Below are 23,879 nucleotides of genomic sequence, written 5' to 3'. Positions count from 1 at the left end.
CTCCAACATGACCCCTTCCACCAGGTACACAGTGCTCTGCTCCTGGGCTTCCCACTTACACACTCTCCAGCATGACTCCTCCCACCAGGTACACAATGCTCTGCTCCTGGGCTTCCCACTTACACACCCTCCAGCATGACTCCTCCCACCAGGTACACAGTGCTCTGCTCCTGAAGCACGGGCCTCTTTCAGCTGCTTCTTGTTTTGTGTATATTTGAAATAAGTTACTCCCAAGCATAAATTATGATGACCTCGGGATAATGACCGCAGAATAATGACCACAGGATGATGACCTCGGGATAATGACCACAGAATAATGACCACAGGATGATGACCTCGGGATAATGACCACAGAATAATGACCACAGGATAATGACTCCACGATAATGACTCCAGGATAATGACTCCAGGATAATGACTGCAGGATAATGACTGCAGGATAATGACCGCAGATCATTATAGCAGGATAATTACTCCAGGATAATGACTGCAGGATAATGACCGCAGATAATTATAGCAGGATAATGACCGCAGATAATGATAGCAGGATAATGACCACAGATAAAGATAGCAGGATGGTGACCGCAGGATGATGACCGCAGATAATTATAGCAGGATAATGACCGCAGAATAATGACCGCAGGACAATTAGCGCAGGATGATGACCCCCAGGGTAATGACTGCAAGATAATGACCCCAGGATAATGACCCCAGGGTAATGACTCCAGGATAATGACACCAGGGTAATGACTGCAGGGTAATGACTTCAGGATAATGACTGCAGGATAATGACCCCAGGGTAATGACTGCAGGATAATAATCCCAGGGTATTGAGTCCAGGGTAATGACTCCAGGGCAATGACTCCAGGGTAATGACTGCAGGATAATAACTCCAGGATAATGACTCCAGGATAATGACTGCAGGATAATGACTCCAGGATAATGACTGCAGGATAATGACTCCAGGTAAATGACTCCAGGTAAATGACTCCAGGATAATGACTCCAGGTAAATGACTCCAGGATAATGACTCCAGGTAAATGACTCCAGGTAAATGACTCCAGGATAATGACTCCAGGTAAATGACTCCAGGTAAATGACTCCAGGATAATGAGTGCAGGATAATGACCCCAGGATAATGACCCCAGGATAATGACCGCAGGATATTGACCGCAGGATAATTGACCCCAGGATAATGACTGCTGGATAATGACCCCAGGATAATGACCCCAGGATAATGACCGCAGGATAATGACTGCAGGATAATGACCTCAGGATAATGACCGCAGGATAATGACCGCAGGATAATGACTGCAGGATAATGACTCCAGGATAATGACTCCAGGATAATGAATCCAGGATAATGACTGCGGGATAATAACTCCAGATTAATGACTCCAGGTAAATGACTCCAGGATAATGAGTGCAGGATAATGACTCCAGGATAATGACTCCAGGATAATGAGTGCAGGATAATGACTCCAGGATAATGACTCCAGGATAATGACCCCAGGATAATGACCTCAGGATAATGACCGCAGGATAATGACCGCAGGATAATGACCCCAGGATAATGACTGCAGGATAATGACTGCAGGATAATGACCCCAGGATAATGACTGCAGGATAATGACCTCAGGATAATGACCTCAGGATAATGACTGCTGGGTAATGACTCCAGGGTAATGACTCCAGGATAATGAGCCCAGAATAATGACCACAGGGTAATGACCTCAGGATAACGACTGCAGGGTAATGACTCCAGGATAATGACCGCAGGGTAATGACCCCAGGGTAATGAACCCAGGGTAATGACCGCATGGTATTGACCCCAGGATAATGACCCCAGGATAATGACCTCAGGATAATGACCTCAGGATAATGACCCCAGGATAATGACCCCAGGATAATGACCTCAGGATAATGACCCCAGGGTAATGACTGCAGGATAATGACTCCAGGATAATGACTGCAGGATAATGACTCCAGGATAATGACTGCAGGATAATGACGCCAGGATAATGACCCCAGGATAATGACTGCATTATAATGACTACAGAATAATGACTCCAGGATAATGACTCCAGGGCAATGACCCCAGGATAATGACCCCAGGATAATGACCGCAGGATAATTACTCCAGGATAATCACTGCAGGATAATGACCCCAGGGTAACGACTGCAGGATAATGACTCCAGGATAATGACCCCAGGGTAATGACCGCAGGATAATGACTGCAGGATGATGACCCCAGGATAATGACTGCAGGATAATGACCACAGGGTAATGACTCCAGGATAATGACCGCAGGGTAATGACTCTAGGATAATGACCCCAGGATAATGACTCCAGGGTAATGACTCCAGGATAATGACTGCAGGATAATAACCGCAGGATAATGACTCCAGGATAATGACCCCAGGATAATGACCGCAGGATAATGACTCCAGGATAATGACTGCAGTATGATGCTGTATATTGGGTAAGGGTCTATGGGGTCTATTTACTAAGCAGTGTTAGGGGATAAAGTGAACGGTGATAAGGTACAAGCCAATCATTTACTAACTGCCATTTTTCAAACACAGCCTGTGAGATGACAGTTTGGAGCTGATTGGCTGGTACCTTATCACCGTTCACTTTATCTCCTAACACAGCTTAGTAAATAGACCCCTATATATGCTAGATTTAAGGTTTCACATATGTAGCTCAAATTACAGACAAGGAAATGTACAGGGGCCCATACATCAGGGATCACAGAAATACAGTCACAGATTCTGATTTTGTTTTTGTCCCCAATTTTAAGATTCCCCAATCCACCAATCTGCGCCCATACATTACAGATATATGTCAGCGATTTGCAGATCGTTTTCAGGAAAGACAATTGTGAGAGGCTCATAATTATACCAGTAACCGTCTGCAAATCAGCTGATTGTAACCATACGCTAGCAATCTACAGCCTCAATTGTTCTGTGAAATCCAACATGTTGGACAACCTGATTCATCCCAATCACTTTCTGGTTGGAATCTGAGATTGTGCACCCCCATACATTGCAGAGTTTTGTATACAATCACCTGCAAATGCAGAATTGCCCCAACTGATTGCTGATGTATGGGGGGCCTTAAGTGTGCAGGCACATAACATTCTGCTAGCAGTCAGCCCCGATAGTGTGTAATACCAGTAGCATCCACTAGTGGGAGGCATTGTACCACTGTTTGCCTATCCCATTTCAATATGGTATTCATCATGGGCTTGTCACATTGCAAAACAATAATAGTATTATATGGGACCCTAAGTACCCAGTGCTCAGTGCATATGATGCCAGCAAGTGATGCTTTGCCCGGATGTGCTATAGATGTGGAGTCACAGTTCAGTCCTACATGGAAGCCTCAGATCCTGTTTGGCCTTTGGAATACTGTGAGGTTAAAGCTCCTGTGCTTGCCGAGTAATATTATGTGTTTATATGGCATCTGCAAATAAGAGAGAATATCACATACGTACTTAGTGTTTCTATTCGATGTTATGATGTTAAGTACATAGACTCTCCCCACTCTTTCTCCTCTTTTTCCTTTCAATGCAATTCTTAAATAAACCCGACCATAAATGTGCCCGTTTCATATTGTGTAAATGTAAAACTAATGCAATCACAATGGCCGGGAATTGCCTTCTGGCGCCAGATGATGGATTTGCATTGTGCTGTGTGGTAGGTGCCCAGATGATGGATTTGCATTGTGCTGTGTGGTAGGTGCCCAGATGATGGATTTGCATTGTGCTATGTGCTAGGTGCCCAGATGATGGATGTGCATTGTGCTGTGTGGTAGGTGCCCAGATGATGGATGTGCATTGTGCTGTGTGGTAGGTGCCCAGATGATGGATGCGCATTGTGCTATATGCTAGGTGCCCAGATGATGGATTTGCATTGTGCTGCGTGGTAGGTGCCCAGATGATGGATTTGCATTGTGCTGCTTGGTAGGTGACCAGATGATGGATGTGCATTGTGCTGTGTGGTAGGTGCCCAGATGATGGATTTGCATTGTGCTGCATGGTAGGTGCCCAGATGATGGATTTGCATTGTGCTGCATGGTAGGTGCCCAGATGATGGATGTGCATTGTGCTGTGTGGTAGGTGCCCAGATGATGGATGTGCATTGTGCTGTGTGGTAGGTGCCCAGATGATGGATGTGCATTGTGCTATGTGCTAGGTGCCCAGATGATGGATGTGCATTGTGCTGTGTGGTAGGTGGCCAGATGATGGATTTGCATTGTGCTGCGTGGTAGGTGCCCAGATGATTGATTTGCATTGTGCTGTGTGGTAGGTGCCCAGATGATGGATTTGCATTGTGCTGTGTGGTAGGTGCCCAGATGATGGATGTGCATTGTGCTGCGTGGTAGGTGCCCAGATGATGGATTTGCATTGTGCTGTGTGGTAGGTGCCCAGATGATGGATGTGCATTGTGCTGTGTGCTAGGTGCCCAGATGATGGATGTGCATTGTGCTATGTGCTAGGTGCCCCGATGATGGATTTGCATTGTGCTGTGTGCTAGGTGACCAGATGATGGATGTGCATTGTGCTGCGTGGTAGCTGCCCAGATGATGGATTTGCATTGTGCTGTGTGGAGGTGCCCAGATGATGGATTTGCATTGTGCTGCGTGGTAGGTGACCAGATGATGGATGTGCATTGTGCTGGGTGGTAGGTGCCCAGATGATGGATTTGCATTGTGCTCTGTGCTAGGTGCCCAGATGATGGATTTGCATTGTGCTATGTGGTAGGTGCCCAGATGATGGATTTGCATTGTGCTGCGTGGTAGGTGCCCAGATGATGGATTTGAATTGTGCTGCGTGGTAGGTGCCCAGATGATGGATGTGCATTGTGCTGTGTGGTAGGTGCCCAGATGATGGATGTGCATTGTGCTGTGTGGTAGGTGCCCAGATGATGGATTTGCATTGTGCTGTGTGGTAGGTGCCCAGGTGATGGATTTGCATTGTGCTGTGTGGTAGGTGCCCAGATGATGGATTTGCATTGTGCTGTGTGGTAGGTGCCCAGATGATGGATGTGCATTGTGCTGCGTGGTAGGTGCCCAGATGATGGATGTGCATTGTGCTGCGTGGTAGGTGCCCAGATGATGGATGTGCATTGTGCTGTGTGGTAGGTGCCCAGATGATGGATTTGCATTGTGCTGTGTGGTAGGTGCCCAGATGATGGATTTGCATTGTGCTGTGTGGTAGGTGCCCAGATGATGGATTTGCATTGTGCTGTGTGGTAGGTGCCCAGATGATGGATTTGCATTGTGCTGTGTGCTAGGTGCCCAGATGATGGATTTGCATTGTGCTGTGTGCTAGGTGCCCAGATGATGGATGTGCATTGTGCTGTGTGGTAGGTGCCCAGATGATGGATTTGCATTGTGCTATGTGCTTGGTGCCCAGATGATGGATTTGCATTGTGCTGTGTGCTAGGTGCCCAGATGATGGATTTGCATTGTGCTGTGTGCTAGGTGCCCAGATGATGGATGTGCATTGTGCTGTGTGGTAGGTGCCCAGATGATGGATTTGCATTGTGCTATGTGCTTGGTGCCCAGATGATGGATTTGCATTGTGCTGTGTGCTAGGTGCCCAGATGATGGATTTGCATTGTGCTGTGTGGTAGGTCCCCAGATGATGGATTTGCATTGTGCTGTGTGGTAGGTGCCCAGATGATGGATTTGCATTGTGCTGTGTGGTAGGTGCCCAGATGATGGATTTGCATTGTGCTGTGTGGTAGGTCCCCAGATGATGGATGTGCATTGTGCTGTGTGGTAGGTGCCCAGATGATGGATGTGCATTGTGCTGCGTGGTAGGTGCCCAGATGATGGATTTGCATTGTGCTGCGTGGTAGGTGCCCAGATGATGGATGTGCATTGTGCTGCATGGTAGGTGCCCAGATGATGGATGTGCATTGTGCTGCGTGGTAGGTGCCCAGATGATGGATGTGCATTGTGCTGCATGGTAGGTGCCCAGATGATGGATGTGCATTGTGCTGCGTGGTAGGTGCCAAGATGATGGATTTGCATTGTGCTGTGTGGTAGGTGCCCAGATGATGGATGTGCATTGTGCTGCGTGGTAGGTGCCCAGATGATGGATTTGCATTGTGCTGCGTGGTAGGTGCCCAGATGATGGATGTGCATTGTGCTGTGTGGTCGGTGCCCAGATGATGGATGTGCATTGTGCTGGGTGGTAGGTGCCCAGATGATGGATTTGCATTGTGCTGTGTGGTAGGTGCCAAGATGATGGATTTGCATTGTGCTGTGTGGTAGGTGCCCAGATGATGGATTTGCATTGTGCTGTGTGGTAGGTGCCCAGATGATGGATGTGCATTGTGCTGTGTGGTAGGTGCCCAGATGATGGATTTGCATTGTGCTGTGTGCTAGGTGCCCAGATGATGGATTTGCATTGTGCTGTGTGGTAGGTGCCCAGATGATGGATTTGCATTGTGCTGTGTGGTAGGTGCCCAGATGATGGATGTGCATTGTGCTGTGTGGTAGGTGCCCAGATGATGTATTTGCATTGTGCTATGTGCTAGGTGCCCAGATGATGGATTTGCATTGTGCTGTGTGGTAGGTGCCCAGATGATGTATTTGCATTGTGCTGTGTGCTAGGTGCCCAGATGATGGATGTGCATTGTGCTATGTGCTAGGTGCCCAGATGATGGATGTGCATTGTGCTGTGTGGTAGGTGCCCAGATGATGGATGTGCATTGTGCTGTGTGCTAGGTGCCCAGATGATGGATTTGCATTGTGCTGCATGGTAGGTACTCAGATGATGGATTTGCATTGTGCTAGGTGCCCAGATGATGGATTTGCATTGTGCTGTGTGCTAGGTGCCCAGATGATGGATGTGCATTGTGCTATGTGCTAGGTGCCCAGATGATGGATGTGCATTGTGCTATGTGCTAGGTGCCCAGATGATGGATTTGCATTGTGCTGTGTGGTAGGTGCCAAGATGATAGATTTGCATTGTGCTGTGTGCTAAGTGCCCAGATGATGGATGTACATTGTGCTGTGTGGTAGGTGCCCAGATGATGGATGTGCATTGTGCTGTGTGCTAGGTGCCCAGATGATGGATGTGCATTGTGCTGTGTGCTAGGTGCCCAGATGATGGATGTACATTGTGCTGTGTGCTAGGTGCACAGATGATGGATGTGCATTGTGCTGCGTGGTAGGTGCCCAGATGATGGATTTGCATTGTGCTGCGTGGTAGGTGCCCAGATGATGGATGTGCATTGTGCTGCGTAGTAGGTGCCCAGATGATGGATTTGCATTGTGCTGTGTGCTAGGTGCCCAGATGATGGATTTGCATTGTGCTGTGTGCTAGGTGCCCAGATGATGGATTTGCATTGTGCTGTGTGGTAGGTGCCCAGATGATGGATTTGCATTGTGCTGTGTGGTAGGTGCCCAGATGATGGATTTGCATTGTGCTGTGTGCTAGGTGCCCAGATGATGGATTTGCATTGTGCTGTGTGCTAGGTGCCCAGATGATGGATGTGCATTGTGCTGTGTGCTAGGTGCCCAGATTATGGATGTGCATTGTGCTGTGTGGTAGGTGCCCAGATGATGGATTTGCATTGTGCTCTGTGCTAGGTGCCCAGATGATGGATTTGCATTGTGCTGCGTGGTAGGTACTCAGATGATGGATTTGCATTGTGCTAGGTGCCCAGATGATGGATTTGCATTGTGCTGTGTGCTAGGTGCCCAGATGATGGATGTGCATTGTGCTGTGTGCTAGGTGCCCAGATGATGGATGTGCATTGTGCTATGTGCTAGGTGCCCAGATGATGGATTTGCATTGTGCTGTGTGGTAGGTGCCAAGATGATGGATTTGCATTGTGCTGTGTGGTAAGTGCCCAGATGATGGATGTACATTGTGCTGTGTGGTAGGTTCCCAGATGATGGATGTGCATTGTGCTGTGTGCTAGGTGCCCAGATGATGGATGTGCATTGTGCTGTGTGCTAGGTGCCCAGATGATGGATGTGCATTGTGCTGTGTGCTAGGTGCCCAGATGATAGATGTGCATTGTGCTGTGTGCTAGGTGCCCAGATGATAGATGTGCATTGTGCTATGTGCTAGGTGCCCAGATGATGGATTTGCATTGTGCTGTGTGGTAGGTGCCCAGATGATGGATGTGCATTGTGCTGTGTGGTAGGTGCCCAGATGATGGATTTGCATTGTGCTATGTGCTAGGTGCCCAGATGATGGATTTGCATTGTGCTGTGTGGTAGGTGCCCAGATGATGGATTTGCATTGTGCTGTGTGGTAGGTGCCCAGATGATGGATGTGCATTGTGCTGTGTGCTAGGTGACCAGATGATGGATGTGCATTGTGCTGCGTGGTAGGTGCCCAGATGATGAATTTGCATTGTGCTGTGTGGTAGGTGCCCAGATGATGGATGTGCATTGTGCTGTGTGGTAGGTGCCCAGATGATGGATTTGCATTGTGCTGTGTGCTAGGTGACCAGATGATGGATTTGCATTGTGCTGCTTGGTAGGTGCCCAGATGATGGATTTGCATTGTGCTGTGTGCTAGGTGCCCAGATGATGGATGTGCATTGTGCTGCGTTGTAGGTGCCCAGATGATGGACTTGCATTGTGCTGTGTGGTAGGTGCCCAGATGATGGATGTGCATTGTGCTGTGTGGTAGGTGCCCAGATGATGGATTTGCATTGTGCTGTGTGCTAGGTGCCCAGATGATGGATTTGCATTGTGCTATGTGCTAGGTGCCCCGATGATGGTTGTGCATTGTGCTGTGTTCTAGGTGCCCAGATGATAGATGTGCATTGTGCTGTGTGCTAGGTGCCCAGATGATAGATGTGCATTGTGCTGTGTGCTAGGTGCCCAGATGATAGATGTGCATTGTGCTATGTGCTAGGTGCCCAGATGATGGATTTGCATTGTGCTGTGTGCTAGGTGCCCAGATGATTGTGACTGACCTGACAACGGCCCAGGAACGTGCAGGCTCTCTGGGAAAACTCGGCCTCTGCTTCGGATTGGGGATGATCATCGGATCTTCACTCGGAGGATTTCTTGCTACGAAATTCGGGTGAGTCGCCCTTAGATATGATGTAAGTAAATTGCAGTGCTGAGGAGAGCTGCTATCACCAGATCTGGGCGCCAGGAATGTTATAACCGTTATTAATGGTGCACAGCAATATCCATGTTACAGCTATGTACATGCAGCAATGACATATGGGACCACATTATACATATATATATAGTATATACATATAATGTATGTACATTACACTAGGTGGTGTAACTGCATTAGTATCCACTAGGAATGGTGAAGCGATTACATCAATAGCCATAAGTGATGTCACCACTGAATAAATTCTCTCCTCCCTATTTTACCCTTCTGTGTCACGCCTGTCTGTCTGCCCCTCCCCTTCTGTGTCACGCCTGTCTGTCTGCCCCTCCCCTTCTGTGTCACGCCTGTCTGTCTACCCCTCCCCTTCTGTGTCACGCCTGTCTGTCTGCCCCTCCCCTTCTGTGTCACGCCTGTCTGTCTGCCCCTCCCCTTCTGTGTCACGCCTGTCTGTCTACCCCTCCCCTTCTGTGTCACGCCTTTCTGTCTGCCCCTCCCCTTAGAATGTAAGCTCTGACGAGCAGGGCCCTCTTCCCTCATGTGCTTCTCCTTACACTTTCTTCTACGCCTTACTCCCCATTAGGGCACCTAACACCTGACTGCCAACTCCCGGCAGCTTACTGTAAGTGCTTTAATCACTATTGCAGCAATGTATATAATGTCCTTCAATGTACTGTAAATTATTATTATTATTTTTTACTTATTAGTTTATGTACTATGTAAGGCGCTGCGGAACACTTGTGGTGCCATATAAATAAAGGATAATAAGAATAATTATATACTATACTGCACTGATATACTGCAGACATGCACAGTAATGTGATATGTTACTATACATGAGGCGCCGATTCTGAGTTGGGAGTAAGGAGTAACTGTGCCCCTTAGTAACACCGCGCTGCGCTGCGCTGGGGGGTTTGATGTAAGATGTGCAGCGAGATTTCGATTTGGGAGCAGCGTGTCCTAAACGGGATCTAAATTGCAGTGTAAAGCTAGGTACACACTATACAAAGTGTGTACCCAGCGACGGCACGACGCGATGGGATAATATATCGCATGCGCCGTACACACTCCACAATCAAGTGTACGACCGCGCAATATATTGTTACATGCTGCATTTAGCAGCATGGCGTCCTTCATTGCATCGTCACACAGCAGACGGGTCAATGCCACGAATGACTGCCATGTATGCGCAATAGAGTGTACACAATATACGATCCGCGCGATATATGGGTCGGAACAATATATCTAATAAGGGCCCATTTATCATTCTATATTTGTGGCTATATCCCAGAAAACACCCGCATTCAGGGTTTAATCGCAAGTTTTAAGTTACACCCGGATGTATGAAGGAGAGACCGCAGCAAGAACCTCCGATACCTGCTGTGATCCCTCCAAACCTGCAGACAGCCGCATCCCCCATATAGGTTTCTATGGGGGGATGCGATGCTGCCAGATTTAACAACATTCAATGCATTCCGGGGATTGGCCCCCCAGCTAACGCCATCTGAAGATGGCGTTAGTCGCTGTAGCCTATACGCTACACTTCACATAATTAGCCGGGAGAGGGTTTCCCCCGGGACTCTCCACCAGCAATGGCGGCCATGCGTGTGCAGTCAGCGGGATTGTGCATGCGCGGCAGCCCCCCAGCAGCTCTCTGGGACCATCGCAGGGACGGGAGCCCATGTCCCTTCATGTGCTGGATGAGACATCCCGGTGTAATGCAATCCAATCATTAATAAATGGGGGCCACAGTGTGTATCCGGCTTAAGAATAAAGTTGTCCAGCATTTGTGGGCTACAGGCACAAGCAGCCCTTATTTACCCTGCATGCAAATATAATAAATGTATAGGGTCTATGGGACGATAGAGCTATAGGGTATGATAGCGTGAGAGAAGCAAAATCACCTTTTGGTGCTCATCAGGTTTTGAAGTGGAGCTTTGGCCATTTCGCAAAGGTGCAACTTTTTGGTGACACCCTCTTCAGCGTTTCATTTTGGTTCACCACCCCGCACTGTGGGCCTGATTCAGAGCCGCTCGTAAGCGGCCGCTCGTTCGTTCCGAGCGATGTTTGCCCAACTGCGCATGCGTACGGATCGTAATACGCATGCGCGAACCAGTCAGTGCGGCCGAAAATCGTTTGTTCGCTAAATAGCGAATGCCTGCTATTTTGAGTGACAGGAGGAGGCGTATGTGGGTGGTAACAGGGGAAGGTGCTTGCAAACGGGGAGTGGAGATCAGAACGCAGGCGTGCTTAAAGGTCAAAACGGGCGTTTTATGGGTGTGCATAATTAATACAGCAGCGTCACTGACCACGTCACTGGGTTATTTTATAGTCAGAACTGCTCGCAAGATTGCGGTAGGAAAAACCAACCACAAGAATAGCGAGCAGTTCATACGCTGGTCGATGTACTCGATTAATCTAATAAATAGCGGACATGACGTAGGATGCGAGCGGCCAGGGGGCGTGGTTATCCAAAAAACGACCGCAAGTTTTGTTCGCTCGTTCAGACATAGAGGCGTGAACAGACCGCAAAGAGCGAACGGTTCATTTGAATAGCCACCCCTATTTTCTGAACGAACGACCACAAATAGCGTCCGGCTCTGAATGAGGTCCTATGTTTGTAATTTTGCTAATTTACTGGAACTGGAGAGACAAAGGTCAATTCATTCTACTGTATGGAGAGGTTTGGGAACGGTTAAGAGCAGATTCCAAATGGCACTACGCACTATGCATTGACGTTTTCCGCAACCAGTGGAATATTTTGCAGCACAGTGTTGAACAATGTTCTCATCCTTAGCGACAGCCACTTTGGTGTCATTTGGAAGGGGGCGATTGAATTCTGTGCAATGTGTGCAGAGTTTCTACAGAACAGTCAGGGGAAAGTACTCAGAGACCAATAACTTTGCTTATTTAGGGCTCTATTTACTACAATCCGCATTTGTAATGCAGATTGTAGTGTGATATTATTGACTGAATTCGCATTGCGAATCCCCTCCGCACTCTAGTCACGATATTTTCGCAAAAAAATACCTTAACTAGTGCCAACCAGCCGACGCTGCTACCTCCCCGGTGCTAAGCCCCACCCCCACCTCCCTTAATAGCACTTACCTGCAGTCATCGGTGCTCCGGTGATGTCTTCCATGCCTCCGGTCAGCTGATCTCCCATACTGCACTGGGACCCGATCACCTGATGACCGGGCCGCAGTGCACCATGGGAGACCAGCTGACCCGGAGGGAGAACATCACCGGAGCCCCGATCACCGGTCCCTGGAGTCAGGTAAGTGAATTTTTTTTTTTACTTTTTTTTTTTAGCAGAGATCAGCTTGCGGTCTGTTTAGGCCACACAGCTGATCACTGGGACCGGCTCCTGGCTCAGTTCTGCCTTTTAGAGCAGAGCAGGAGTCCGGTAACCGGGGGAGACCCTGGATAACGCCACCTCCAGGTGGCGTTATTATCACAGGGCATTCCCCGGTATTTTTTTACAATTTATTTTTAGTAACTGTGGTCGGATCACATTTCACATTACAATTATGGGAAATGCGATCTGCTTACTAAAAATAAGTGATACTTAGGGGTTGGAGTAGAATTTTACGAATTCTACTCCAATTGCCCTGTAATAACTATAGGTGATACTAAAATAATGTGAAAAGGGTGTGAAAACACAAAACCCTTTTTCACTTTATTTTAGTAAAAATAATCTTAATAAATAGAGCCCATAGTCTTGCACCCCATAGCAGTGCACAGAAAAATAGGGGCGGTTAGGCTACTGTAATAAGCGGCAATGTCGATCGCAGTGATCTGGCACATTACGCTGCATTGAGTTGCCCAGTTAGTGCCCTGGAGCATCCCCTGGTGGTCAGATTGTTAATTGCAATAAGACAATTTCTTACTAGCTCTTATGAACACAGGTTACCCCTTCGTGGATTGTACAATTTTCCTGCACCCTCTTTAAAACAAAGGAGTAAGTAGTGATACGGCCGTGACGGCTTTGAGAAAGCAGCAGTAAAAGTTGTGTGATGCTGGGGGAAAAGGAGGCGCCAGCTGGAACAGACTTTCTTACACACTCCATAAAAGTGACACGACATATACACCAGCATTATTGGTGGTTACGGGAAGGGAAGCGATCATAAAGCCACAGTTACGCTGCGCACGTCACATCATGCTACACATTGCACATTAATCCATTTATGTCTCCTTAATGTGGGAACTGCTGTAATTACAGACGAGTCACAATCTCCGCCTCTAATGAAAGTGGTTATGATGGTAATTAGAGATGAGTGAATGTCTCGCATCTGGTTCTCTAATCGGCTCCAGCCATCGTCGCAGTATTTCACTTATCCGCACATCACTCACATAAGTCTCCGGATGAGAACTGTGAACCAATTAGGTGACGTGATTCCATGTTTCACCCTCTGTGCAGGTTCAGGAATATACATCTGTGCCAAAGAGGCAAATAGGGTTTAGCTATACTTTGTCACCAATCATCATGTCGACATGGCAGTAATTTTGGCATGTCTATAATGACCACGTTGATTTTCATCATGACGACACTGATTAGAATTTCGGCAAAACGTTCCTGGTGGCCCAGTGATAACTTGCCTGGTACAGCAGTTCCGGTATCGCCGGAGATGTCCTCTGAGTATTGCTAAAGCTATTCCTGCAGCCTAACCCTAACCCTCCCCTCCTACAGCCTAGCCCTAACCCTCCCCTCCTGCAACCTTACCCTAACCCTCCCCTCCTGCAGCCTAACCCACCCCTCCTGCAGCCTAACCCTCCCCTCCTGCAGCCTAACCCTCCCCTCCTGCAGCCTTACCCTAACCCTCCCCTCCTGCAGCCTAACCCTCCCCTCCTGCAGCCTAACCCTAACCCTCCCCTCCTTCAGCCTAACCCTAACCCTCCCCTCCTTCAGCCTAACCCTAACCCTCCCCTCCTGCAACCTTACCCTAACCCTCCCCTCCTGCAGCCTAACCCACCCCTCCTGCAGCCTAACCCTCCCCTCCTGCAGCCTAACCCTCCCCTCCTGCAGCCTTACCCTAACCCTCCCCTCCTGCAGCCTAACCCTCCCCTCCTGCAGCCCAACCCTAACCCTCCCCTCCTGCAGCCTAACCCTAACCCTCCCCTCCTGCAGCCTTACCCTAACCCTCCCCTCCTGCAGCCCAACCCTAACCCTCCCCTCCTGCAGTCTTACCCTAACCCTTCCCTCCTGCAACCTAACCCTACCCCTTCCCTCCTGCAGCCTAACCCTAACCCTCCCCTCCTGCAGTCTTACCCTAACCCTTCCCTCCTGCAGCCCAACCCTAACCCTCCCCTCCTGCAGTCTTACCCTAACCCTTCCCTCCTGCAACCTAACCCTACCCCTTCCCTCCTGCAGCCTAACCCTAACCCTCCCCTCCTGCAGTCTTACCCTAACCCTTCCCTCCTGCAACCTAACCCTACCCCTTCCCTCCTGCAGCCTAACCCTCCCATCCTGCAGCCTTACCCTAACCCTCCCCTCCTGCAGCCTTACCCTAACCCTCTCCTCCTGCAGCCTTACCCTCCCCTCCTGCAGCCTAACCCTAACCCTCCCCTCCTGCAACCTTACCCTCCCCTCCTGCAGCCTAACCCTAACCCTCCCCTCCTGCAACCTTACACTCCCCTCCCCTCCTGCAGCCTTACCCTAACCCTTCCCTCCTGCAGCCTAACCCTAACCTTCTGCTCCTGCAGCCTTACTCTAACCCTCTCCTCCTGCTGCCTAACATTAACCCTCCCTCCTGCAGCCTTACCCTAACCCTCCCCTCCTGCAGCCTAACTCTAATCCTCCCCTCCTGCATCCTAACCCTAATTCTACCCTCCTGCACCCTAACCCTGACCCTCCCCTCCTGCACCCTAACCCTAACCCTCCCCTCCTGCAGCCTCACCCTCTCCTCCTGCAGCCTAACTCTAATCCTCCCCTCCTGCACCCTAACCCTAACCCTCCCCTCCTGCAGCCTAACCCTAACCCTCCCCTCCTGCACCCTAACCCTAACCCTCCCCTCCTGCAGCCTAACCCTCCCCTCCTGCAGCCTAACCCTAACCCTCCCCTCCTGCAGCCTAACCCTCCCCTCCTGCAGCCTAACCCTAACCCTCCCCTCCTGCACCCTAACCCTCCCCTCCTGCAGCCTAACCCTCCCCTCCTGCAGCCTAACCCTAACCCTCCCCTCCTGCAGCCTAACCCTCCCCTCCTGCAGCCTAACCCTAACCCTCCCCTCCTGCACCCTAACCCTAACCCTCCCCTCCTGCAGCCTAACCCTCCCCTCCTGCAGCCTAACCCTAACCCTCCCCTCCTGCACCCTAACCCTAACCCTCCCCTCCTGCACCCTAACCCTCCCCTCCTGCACTCTAACCCTGACCCTCCCCTCCTGCAGCCTAACCCTAACCCTCCTCTCCTGCACCCTAACCCTCCCCTCCTGCAGCCTAACCCTAACCCTCCCCTCCTGCACCCTAACCCTCCCCTCCTGCACTCTAACCCTGACCCTCCCCTCCTGCACCCTAACCCTGACCCTCCCCTCCTGCAGCCTAACCCTCAGTGGAGTATCTATCTTGCTGTGTGGCATTACCACTCTGCAAAGGGACATTTCTGCACAAAAACGCAGAGATGCCCCTTCCTAGGTGCACATGAGGGTAAAGCTAACAGTATGGTAAGAGATCTGCCCCCCACACCGCTCACTCTGCACCCATATAATTATACTCACTTCTCCGGAGTCCCCTGTCAGTGCTGCAGCAGCAGCAGAAATCACCAGGAAAATGGCGCAGCGGCCATCTTCTCAGGGATTTGCACATGTGCAGTAGAGGAGTCACGGAAAGGAAACATGGCGCATGGGCAGTAGACGCTGGCACAATGCCATAGTCTACAGCACCATGAAGACTACGGCCCTCTCCTCTCTTATACCGCCCATCTATCAACGCTAAAATTGCATCCAATCAGATTGTATCTATTATTTATCTAGTACACCCAATAAAATGATAGCTAAAATCGTGTTAGTTCCTACGGGGATCTTCTTCGCTTGGTACAGTTTAATTGAATGAAAAGATTGGTTGGTCTTTAATGTCTTCAGACTTTTCCATCTCCCAGCAATCCGTGGGACAGCGTTCATTTGGATAGGCGTCTCCTGAGAGGACAGAGTAGGTGGGTGTACGCCCCATATCGTGCACGTTACACCATGTAGGTGCTTTACTGCAAATCTGATCCGGTAGAGACTGAAAACTCCTGGACTAAACCATTGTTCTTCTGCAGCCTATCAATTCTCAGCGCGCTTACATGCGATGCCCAAAAACATGGCCGCCTCCGCTGTGTGCTGCAGATGAGGCACACTAGTAATAGGAAATTGTCAGCAGAAGGAACACTGGCCCTCATTCAGAGCCGTTCGCTATTTGCGGTCGTTCGTTTAAAAACAAGGGGTGGCTATTCAAATGATCCGTACGCACATTGTAGTCTGTTCACACCTCTAAGTCTGAACGAGCGAGCAAAACATACGCTCGTTTATTTGTTAAAAACGCCCCCTGGCCGCTCGCATCCTACGTCATGTCCGCTATTTATTAGATTAATCGAGTACATCGACCAGCGTATGAACTGCTCGCTATTCTTGTGGTTGGTGTTTGCTACCACAAATTTGCGAGCAGTTCTGGCTCTAAAATAACCCAGTGACGTGGTCAATGACGCTGCTGTTTTAAATATACACACCCATAAAACGCCCGTTTTGACCTTTAAGCACGCCTGCGTTCGGATCTCCACTCCCCATTTTCAAGCACCATCCCCTGTTACCACCCACATACGCCTCATTCTGTCACTCAAAATAGCAGGCACTCGCTATATAGCGTACAAACGATTTTCGGCCGCACTGACTTGTTCGCGCATGCGTACTAAAAACCGTACGCATGCGCAGATGTGCAAACATCGCTCGGAACGAGCGTACTGCCGCTAACGAGCGGCTCTGAATGAGGGCCACAGTTTGCAGAGCAATAGTCTGATGGGAAAGGCGTCAGCACCAGGCGCAGTCTGTCCCCGCTCTCCTGTGTTAATTGGCGCACTTTATGCGGTGGATTATAACCCTCAGCAGACAGCCCAGTATATCTGGTGAGGGTTATAATTCACCAATGGAGCTGGGAGATGGCATTTATGCAGCTGCCAACAGTACAGTATTTTCTTCTCTTCTGCGAAGAATAGAAAACTGTTGTTTCCTTATGTCATGAGAGAAAAATGTCATTCCACGTCTCTGCCCACGCTGTATCATTGTGCTGTGACTGGTGGCTGGCTCATATTGTTTACTAAAACTGGGTTTTAAACCTCTGTTGTTTAAAGTGTTGCCATATCGGTCACTTAATAAGGAATTGCGTGCGCGTGTGTGTATTGATGCAATGCAAATAGACTGCATCAATTTTACACCTGCCCAATTGGTTTCCCCCATGTTATCGCCACCTGTGTGATCCAGGCTTTAGGACTGCAACGTGCGACTGTCTACAGTCGCACGTTGGAAAAATCCAAGATGACATGTGATTGGTCATTAGATGTTGGCGTTTTTCTCACTTAAAATTCTGTATTTCAAAATATTGATGCTCCTAAAATGCTCCTAAAATGCCAGAGGCATCTGATATAGGGTAATTTAATCATTTACTGCCCTTGCTCCACCCCGGGTGCCTTTTATGGGCTGATCAAATTTTGGGCTGAATGTGCAAATGACGCTTTTTACTTTGTTTTTGGACGTTATATTATAAAATTACTATTTTTAAGAAATCAACAAAAACTTTATTTGTGAATTTGTTTTTTTTTTATAAATTTGATGACAAAAACGGCTTCTGCTGCGCATATTAAACGCTTTCACAACACCGATCAAGATGCTAAATTTCTGTGGGGTCTATTTACTAAGCCTTGAATGGAGATAAAGTCGACGGCGATAAGGTGCCAGCCAATCAGCTCCTAACTGTCATTTTTCAAACACAGCCTGTAAGATGACAGTTAGGAGCTGATTGGCTGGTACCTTGCCTCCATTCATTTTATCTCCACCCAAGGCTTAGTAAATAGGCCCCTGTTTTTCTTGTGTGGCTGCAGCACATGTCCAAATTTGCATACATCCCTATGGCACAGCAATTGGGAGTAGAGTTCATAATCTTTTTATTAGCATAACAGAATAAGCGGTGACATCATTACGGGGGACTTCCTTATACACGAGGGGGGGGCCTTTGGAGAAATGAGACACTATCTCGCTTGGTGCGGGTGCTGGCCTGACCCTGTAACCCCTTCATGAGGGTTTTTTTGTTCTTGAAGTGATTTCCTTGCGCGCTGCTTGTGTTTTGATGTGCGTTGTAGGAAGCCGCATTCTACCCTGCAACAGACATTATAAATACAGGGATGTGGTTGGGCCAAGATGCGACTCCCCGATTCTATCACCCTCCCACCCGGCTACAGCACAATACATACTGCAATGACTTGTCATGTGCACTGTGCTGGGCACTTTGTAGCCAAGAGACTCGCACACAGTGTAAGGTGATATTATTACATAGCTATAATCACCTAGTACAGGAATGCGGTGAGGTCAGTTACACTTTCCTTTGTGTCTCATATAGAACATTTAACACCTTACTGTACATGGACATCATTTTATTTTCTGTCTGTGTGTTGTCATAACTCCATAAAAACCAGTATAGGTCTGTCTTTTCCACCATTCTGCTGCAGTATTACCACACTGGGAATTGATGTCCCGGCTACTGGTGACAGCTACCTGTTCAAATGTCTCTGTCGGGCCATAGAAGTCTGGCTGCGGACTCTGTGTTGCGTGCTGGATGTGACCCTGGAAATGCTGCCTCTGCCTCGGCCGGTGTTGTGCGGTTCCGCTCGTGCTCGCTGTCCATAGGGTGGTTGGTGTTATATTGAGGATACAAGGATCCTTTATATACAACATTGACCACCATTATGACAGCGAGCACAGCGGTACCGCAGCCAGACTTCTACGGCTGGACAGACCCACTTGACCGTCTAGCTAATAGGAGATGCGTGGAATCGGTATGATTGGAATCCCGACAGCAGCTGCCCGACATGGGTGAAAATCCAGATCGTCCATAACCTCCCCCCCTAACCCTAAACCTCCTTAGGGGTGCCTAACATTAACCTTCCCCCCAGTGCCTAACCCTAATCCCCCCTCTAAGTGCCTAAACCTAACCCCCCTTCCCCGCCGCCTAAACCTAAGTCCCCCGGGGGGGGTGCCAAACCCTAACCTCCCCCCGGGGGTGCCTAACCCTAACCCTCCCTCCCCCTAGCCTAACCCTAACCTCCCGGGGGAGTGCCTAACCCTACGTCCCCCCCCGGGTGCCCTAAACCTAATTCTCCCCCAGCGGCTGTCCGCGCTCGGCGCCTGGCATCACTTCGATCGGGATGCCGGGCGCCGGTCTCCCGGCATCAGTAAACTGACCGGCGTCTAGATTTAGGCGCCTGTCATTTAACCCTTGCTGGGGTAAAGCAGTCGGGAAGCCGGCTGTCGGGATTAAGTCCGCCGACTTCCCAACTGCATACCAGATGCAGGACGCCGCTCTCCTGTAGGATGTTATTGGACCACTGCTATGTGGATTATTTGGCAACCATCGGTATACACTGTATAGCTATCTACTGTTGAACATTAATAACTGCATTGTCATTTGGTACCAGGGAAGATTCACTAGTACCTTACACACCGTTTCCCTTTAGAATATAACAATACTGACCACGCCGATATTACCTATACAGCCCGTCACCTCCGCAACCTTTGTATTAGAGCACTATTGTTCATTCCATCATTTTTAATACCAGGTTATGTAACTAATACTAGTAAAGTGATTTTGAAGCAGTTATTTCATGGTGGGAGCAAAATTCAATAAATCAACTCACTGGGAACTAGTGACATCACTGCGGCATCGGCGATGTCATCGATTCTTAGTAAATAGATAGGTTGTGCTATCATATAGTGGTACAGCTAAAGTCCCAGCTAGGGCCCGTATTCAATTACTTTTGCACCCGCGATACTTTTTCGCATGCCCTACTTTTCGCAGACATCGCGTATTTTAGCTGCGGAAACTTATCGTGTGCGCCCCCGCTATTCGCCGTATTCACAGGCGAAAAAGTGCTGACAGAATTGGGGAAATCAGCCTGACACCCCCTAAAAGATGGAAAAGGCAATATACTGCACTTACATACCCCAGTCAGGACATTCATTCAAACACACGTAAAAAAAAATCCCCAATTAGGGGTCTCTGGAGTAAAACACAAAATCACTATTTTATTCAGCTTATTTGCTCAATTGTGCACTGATGCATCAGACGGGATACATATTATACATAAGAAAAAATGAGTCTCATGTATCCAATGGAATTACTGCACTTTGTATCCAAAATGAAATCCTCACTTGCCGCCAGTGGTATGACAAGTATATGGCAGTCCCCCTCAGAGCATTCATATAATCATTCTCAATTTGATTTCAACATTAGGACATCTATGTCCCAGCACCCCAGCTGGAAATGTAGGTCTGGTGTATTATTGAGAGTTTTAGTACTTGCCGTCACCTCTCATCCGCAGCCTCAGGCGACGTTGGTAGAATGTAATACCCGCACTTGAAGGGAGTCCCGTACCTCAGTGGGATAACACTCCCTTATGCCGTCAGTCTCTGTAGCAGCGTGGGTCCCCAAATTAATAGATCAAAAGACAGCTTGGCGCTGGTAATAGGTAAATGCTGAGGGTACAAGTCCAAAAAATAAGGAGAGCAGCAACGCACGTCTTTGGCTATTGCAGAGGCCTTTTTCAAGCTGATATATCCCCCCTAAAAGATGCACTAAAATTGGGGATCAATGTACATGCCCCCGAATAGCCCTAATAAAGCTATTTGGGGTACGTAAGGTGTGTCAATTTCTTCTAATTAGCGTCTTTGCACAAGTGGTGAAGAAGAGCATTAAGCAGGTTTTTTGGTGAAAATAAGTACTCCTGTCATATTTGGGGTACTTGAAAATGGGTGCAAGCATGGTTTAAAGTCGCTTAAATAAAGTTTAAAAAACGCACCTGAAGCAAGCACCTGCAATCAAAAATACACCTCCCCCATACTTTCAGACCCCCCAAAAGTCTATTTCACAACTTTTTAAGTTTGTACCCCCACTTTGCACTTTTTTGCCCCCTTTTTCAAAGAGCTTTTTTGGGGTGTTTCTCAAATTTTGTTAGTTTTTTTTTTTAATGCAGTTATCCTTTGAGGGGCTGTCCTAAGGGTGCTGAATGGTCTCCCCACCTTTACACCCCACAATAGTGATTCTGCACTTTTTTTCTCCACCTATTCAGCAAATCTTTCTCGCCTATTACATTGCATTGCGTTTTTGCGTTCGCGAGTAGCGGACAGAATTGAATACGGCGATACTTTTCCAACAGGCGAAAAGTCGCAATCGGCGATACTTTTTCACAGATTCTGACTTTTCGCGGCTAATTGAATTCGGCTCTACGTCTGAGACGGGCCCCGGGGACACGCGGAAGCAGCAGAGAGGAGAGTTTACACCATTTTGGGGACTTTCTAATGAAGTAATCAGACGCCAAGTCCAAAAGTCCCAGCAGCTGCTAACCAGGCAATATCCGCAGTCACTAAGGGCTGGAGAGAATCAGGCAAGGCATCCTAACAGTCCAGGTTTTAAGGATATCCATGGTTGAGCTCAGATGGTTAAATTCAAAAGACTGTGGTACTAATTAAGTCACCTGTGCCGAAGCATGGTTATCCTTAAACCCTGGACTGTTAGAGTGCCTTGATGACTGAGTTTAGGAACATCTGCACTAGGGGTTAACAAGCACTGTTTAGACAGCATGGTGCTGTCACATGCCAACTGCGGCTGTACTGCGTATAACCACATGTCAAATGCATTTGCAGATTGCAGTTGCTTTTTTTTAATTCTAATGCAAGATCACAGGATATCTGTGGTGACTGTACCTGCTGTAACTATGATTCATGGGGACACAGGGCCTGATTCAGAGCCGGACACTATTTGCGCTCGCTCGTTCAGAAAAAGGGGCCGGATATTTAAATTGAGCGCTCGCTCTTTGCGGTCTGTTGACGCCTCTATGTCTGAGCGAGCGAACGAAACATGCGCTCGCTATTCTGTAAAGACGCCCCCTGGCCGCTCGCATCCTACGTCATCTCCGCTATTTATTAGATTAATCGAGTACATCGAAAGGCGTCTGAACTGCTCGCAGTGCTTGTGGTTGGATTTTCCTACCGCAATCATGCGAACAGTTCAGGCTAAGAAACAACCAAGTGACGTGGCCGATGACGCTGCTTTGTTAATTATGCACACCCATAAAACGCCCGTTTTGACCGTTTGGCATGCCTGCGTTCGGATCTCCACTCCCCGTTTTCAAGCACCTTCCCCTGTTACCACCCACAAACGCCTCATCCTGTCACTCAAATTAGCAGGCATTCGCTATTTTGCGAACACACGATTTTCGACCGCAATAACTGGTTGGCGCATGCGCATTACGACCCATATGCATGCGCAGATGTGCGAACAGCGCTCGGAGCGGACGAGCGGCCGCTTACGAGCGGCTCTGAATCAGGCCCACAATGTGCTGCCCCCGGCTGTCCTGTGTAACTTCTGCCAGTGTTCAAGTTGGAATTTGGGGCAAAGGTTGGTAACAGATTGGTGGAAATTGTTGGTGGCTGAGGACGTCAGTGGGAAAGGTTCTGCGCGCCAGGAGGGTGAGGTTGCACTACTCTGCCCTTACCATCTGTCCCACCGCCCCATCATCTGTGAGTGCTGCCCTCCCTATATACAGAGGTCTCGGCTCCTTTCATTACAAGTCATATAGTGTAAATATTGCCGCAGTGCTTTCTGAGTATGAGATTTCACAGACCCCCTGAGTTATATATTGCTCTCTCTTCCCTTTACAATACGAGGATTATTCATTCAGGAAGCGAAGCCCGGGGTGAACAAAGTCCTCATTCTGACTTCAATAATCAAAGCTTATGTATGTCTGTGGCAAATGCCTGCAACAAGTGCTCTTTGTCCCTCAGTGAATAGTTTGTGGGGTGAGGCTCCAGTCATTGCCAAGATAGGATCGGCTCACAGCGAGGATACTGCGGCTCCAGTAATGGGGAAAGCCCTACGCCGGATTCATTACCGGTACTCTAGCAATAATTGCAACACTGAAATAGATAACTTCCGTCATTGCAGCGAGAATGACCCGAGGCCGCCAGGATCCTGGGATGTGCTGACTGCGGAGGGATTATCAGTCGTGTGCTCTGCATAAGGGATGAGGGTATATGTAACCCTCTCCTTCCGGTCACCCCCTGCTCCTATGATCCTGATATTCATCTACGCCAATCCTGTCCAGTCCTCTCTCGTCGGTCATGCTGTACATTTGTATTGATCAGGAATCCACCAATTAAAAAATAATTTGTGGTTCCCAAAAAATACCAGAAAGTTGAACGTATAATGGTATTATTACTATTATTATTACTATTATTATTATTATTATTACTATTATTATTATTATTATTATTATTATTACTATTATTATTATTATTATTATTATTATTATTACTATTATTATTATTATTATTACTATTATTATTATTATTATTACTATTATTATTACTATTATTATTACTATTATTATTATTATTATTATTATTACTATTATTATTATTATTATTATTACTATTATTATTATTACTATTATTATTACTATTATTATTACTATTAATGCTTATTTACCAGAGAACCACAGAATTCTAATTCTCCAGCGCCAGACAGTGGGGAAAC

General features: G+C 48.2%; 1 protein-coding gene across 1 annotated transcript in view; it reads left to right on the top strand.

The window, feature by feature from the left end:
• SLC67A1 (solute carrier family 67 member 1) overlaps positions 1–23,879 on the top strand; it is an 83,186-nt gene that overhangs the window by 30,807 nt on the left and 28,500 nt on the right. The window contains exon 4 of the mRNA XM_088451809.1: positions 8,936–9,068. Within this exon, the coding sequence (XP_088307935.1) occupies positions 8,936–9,068 (133 nt within the window). The remainder of the gene's footprint in view (positions 1–8,935; positions 9,069–23,879) is intronic.

This window comes from Taudactylus pleione, unplaced genomic scaffold (assembly GCF_031769625.1).
Source record: "Taudactylus pleione unplaced genomic scaffold, aTauple2 ptg000027l, whole genome shotgun sequence".
Classification (NCBI taxonomy): domain Eukaryota; kingdom Metazoa; phylum Chordata; class Amphibia; order Anura; family Myobatrachidae; genus Taudactylus; species Taudactylus pleione.
This window is presented reverse-complemented; position numbering and strand designations above follow the sequence as displayed.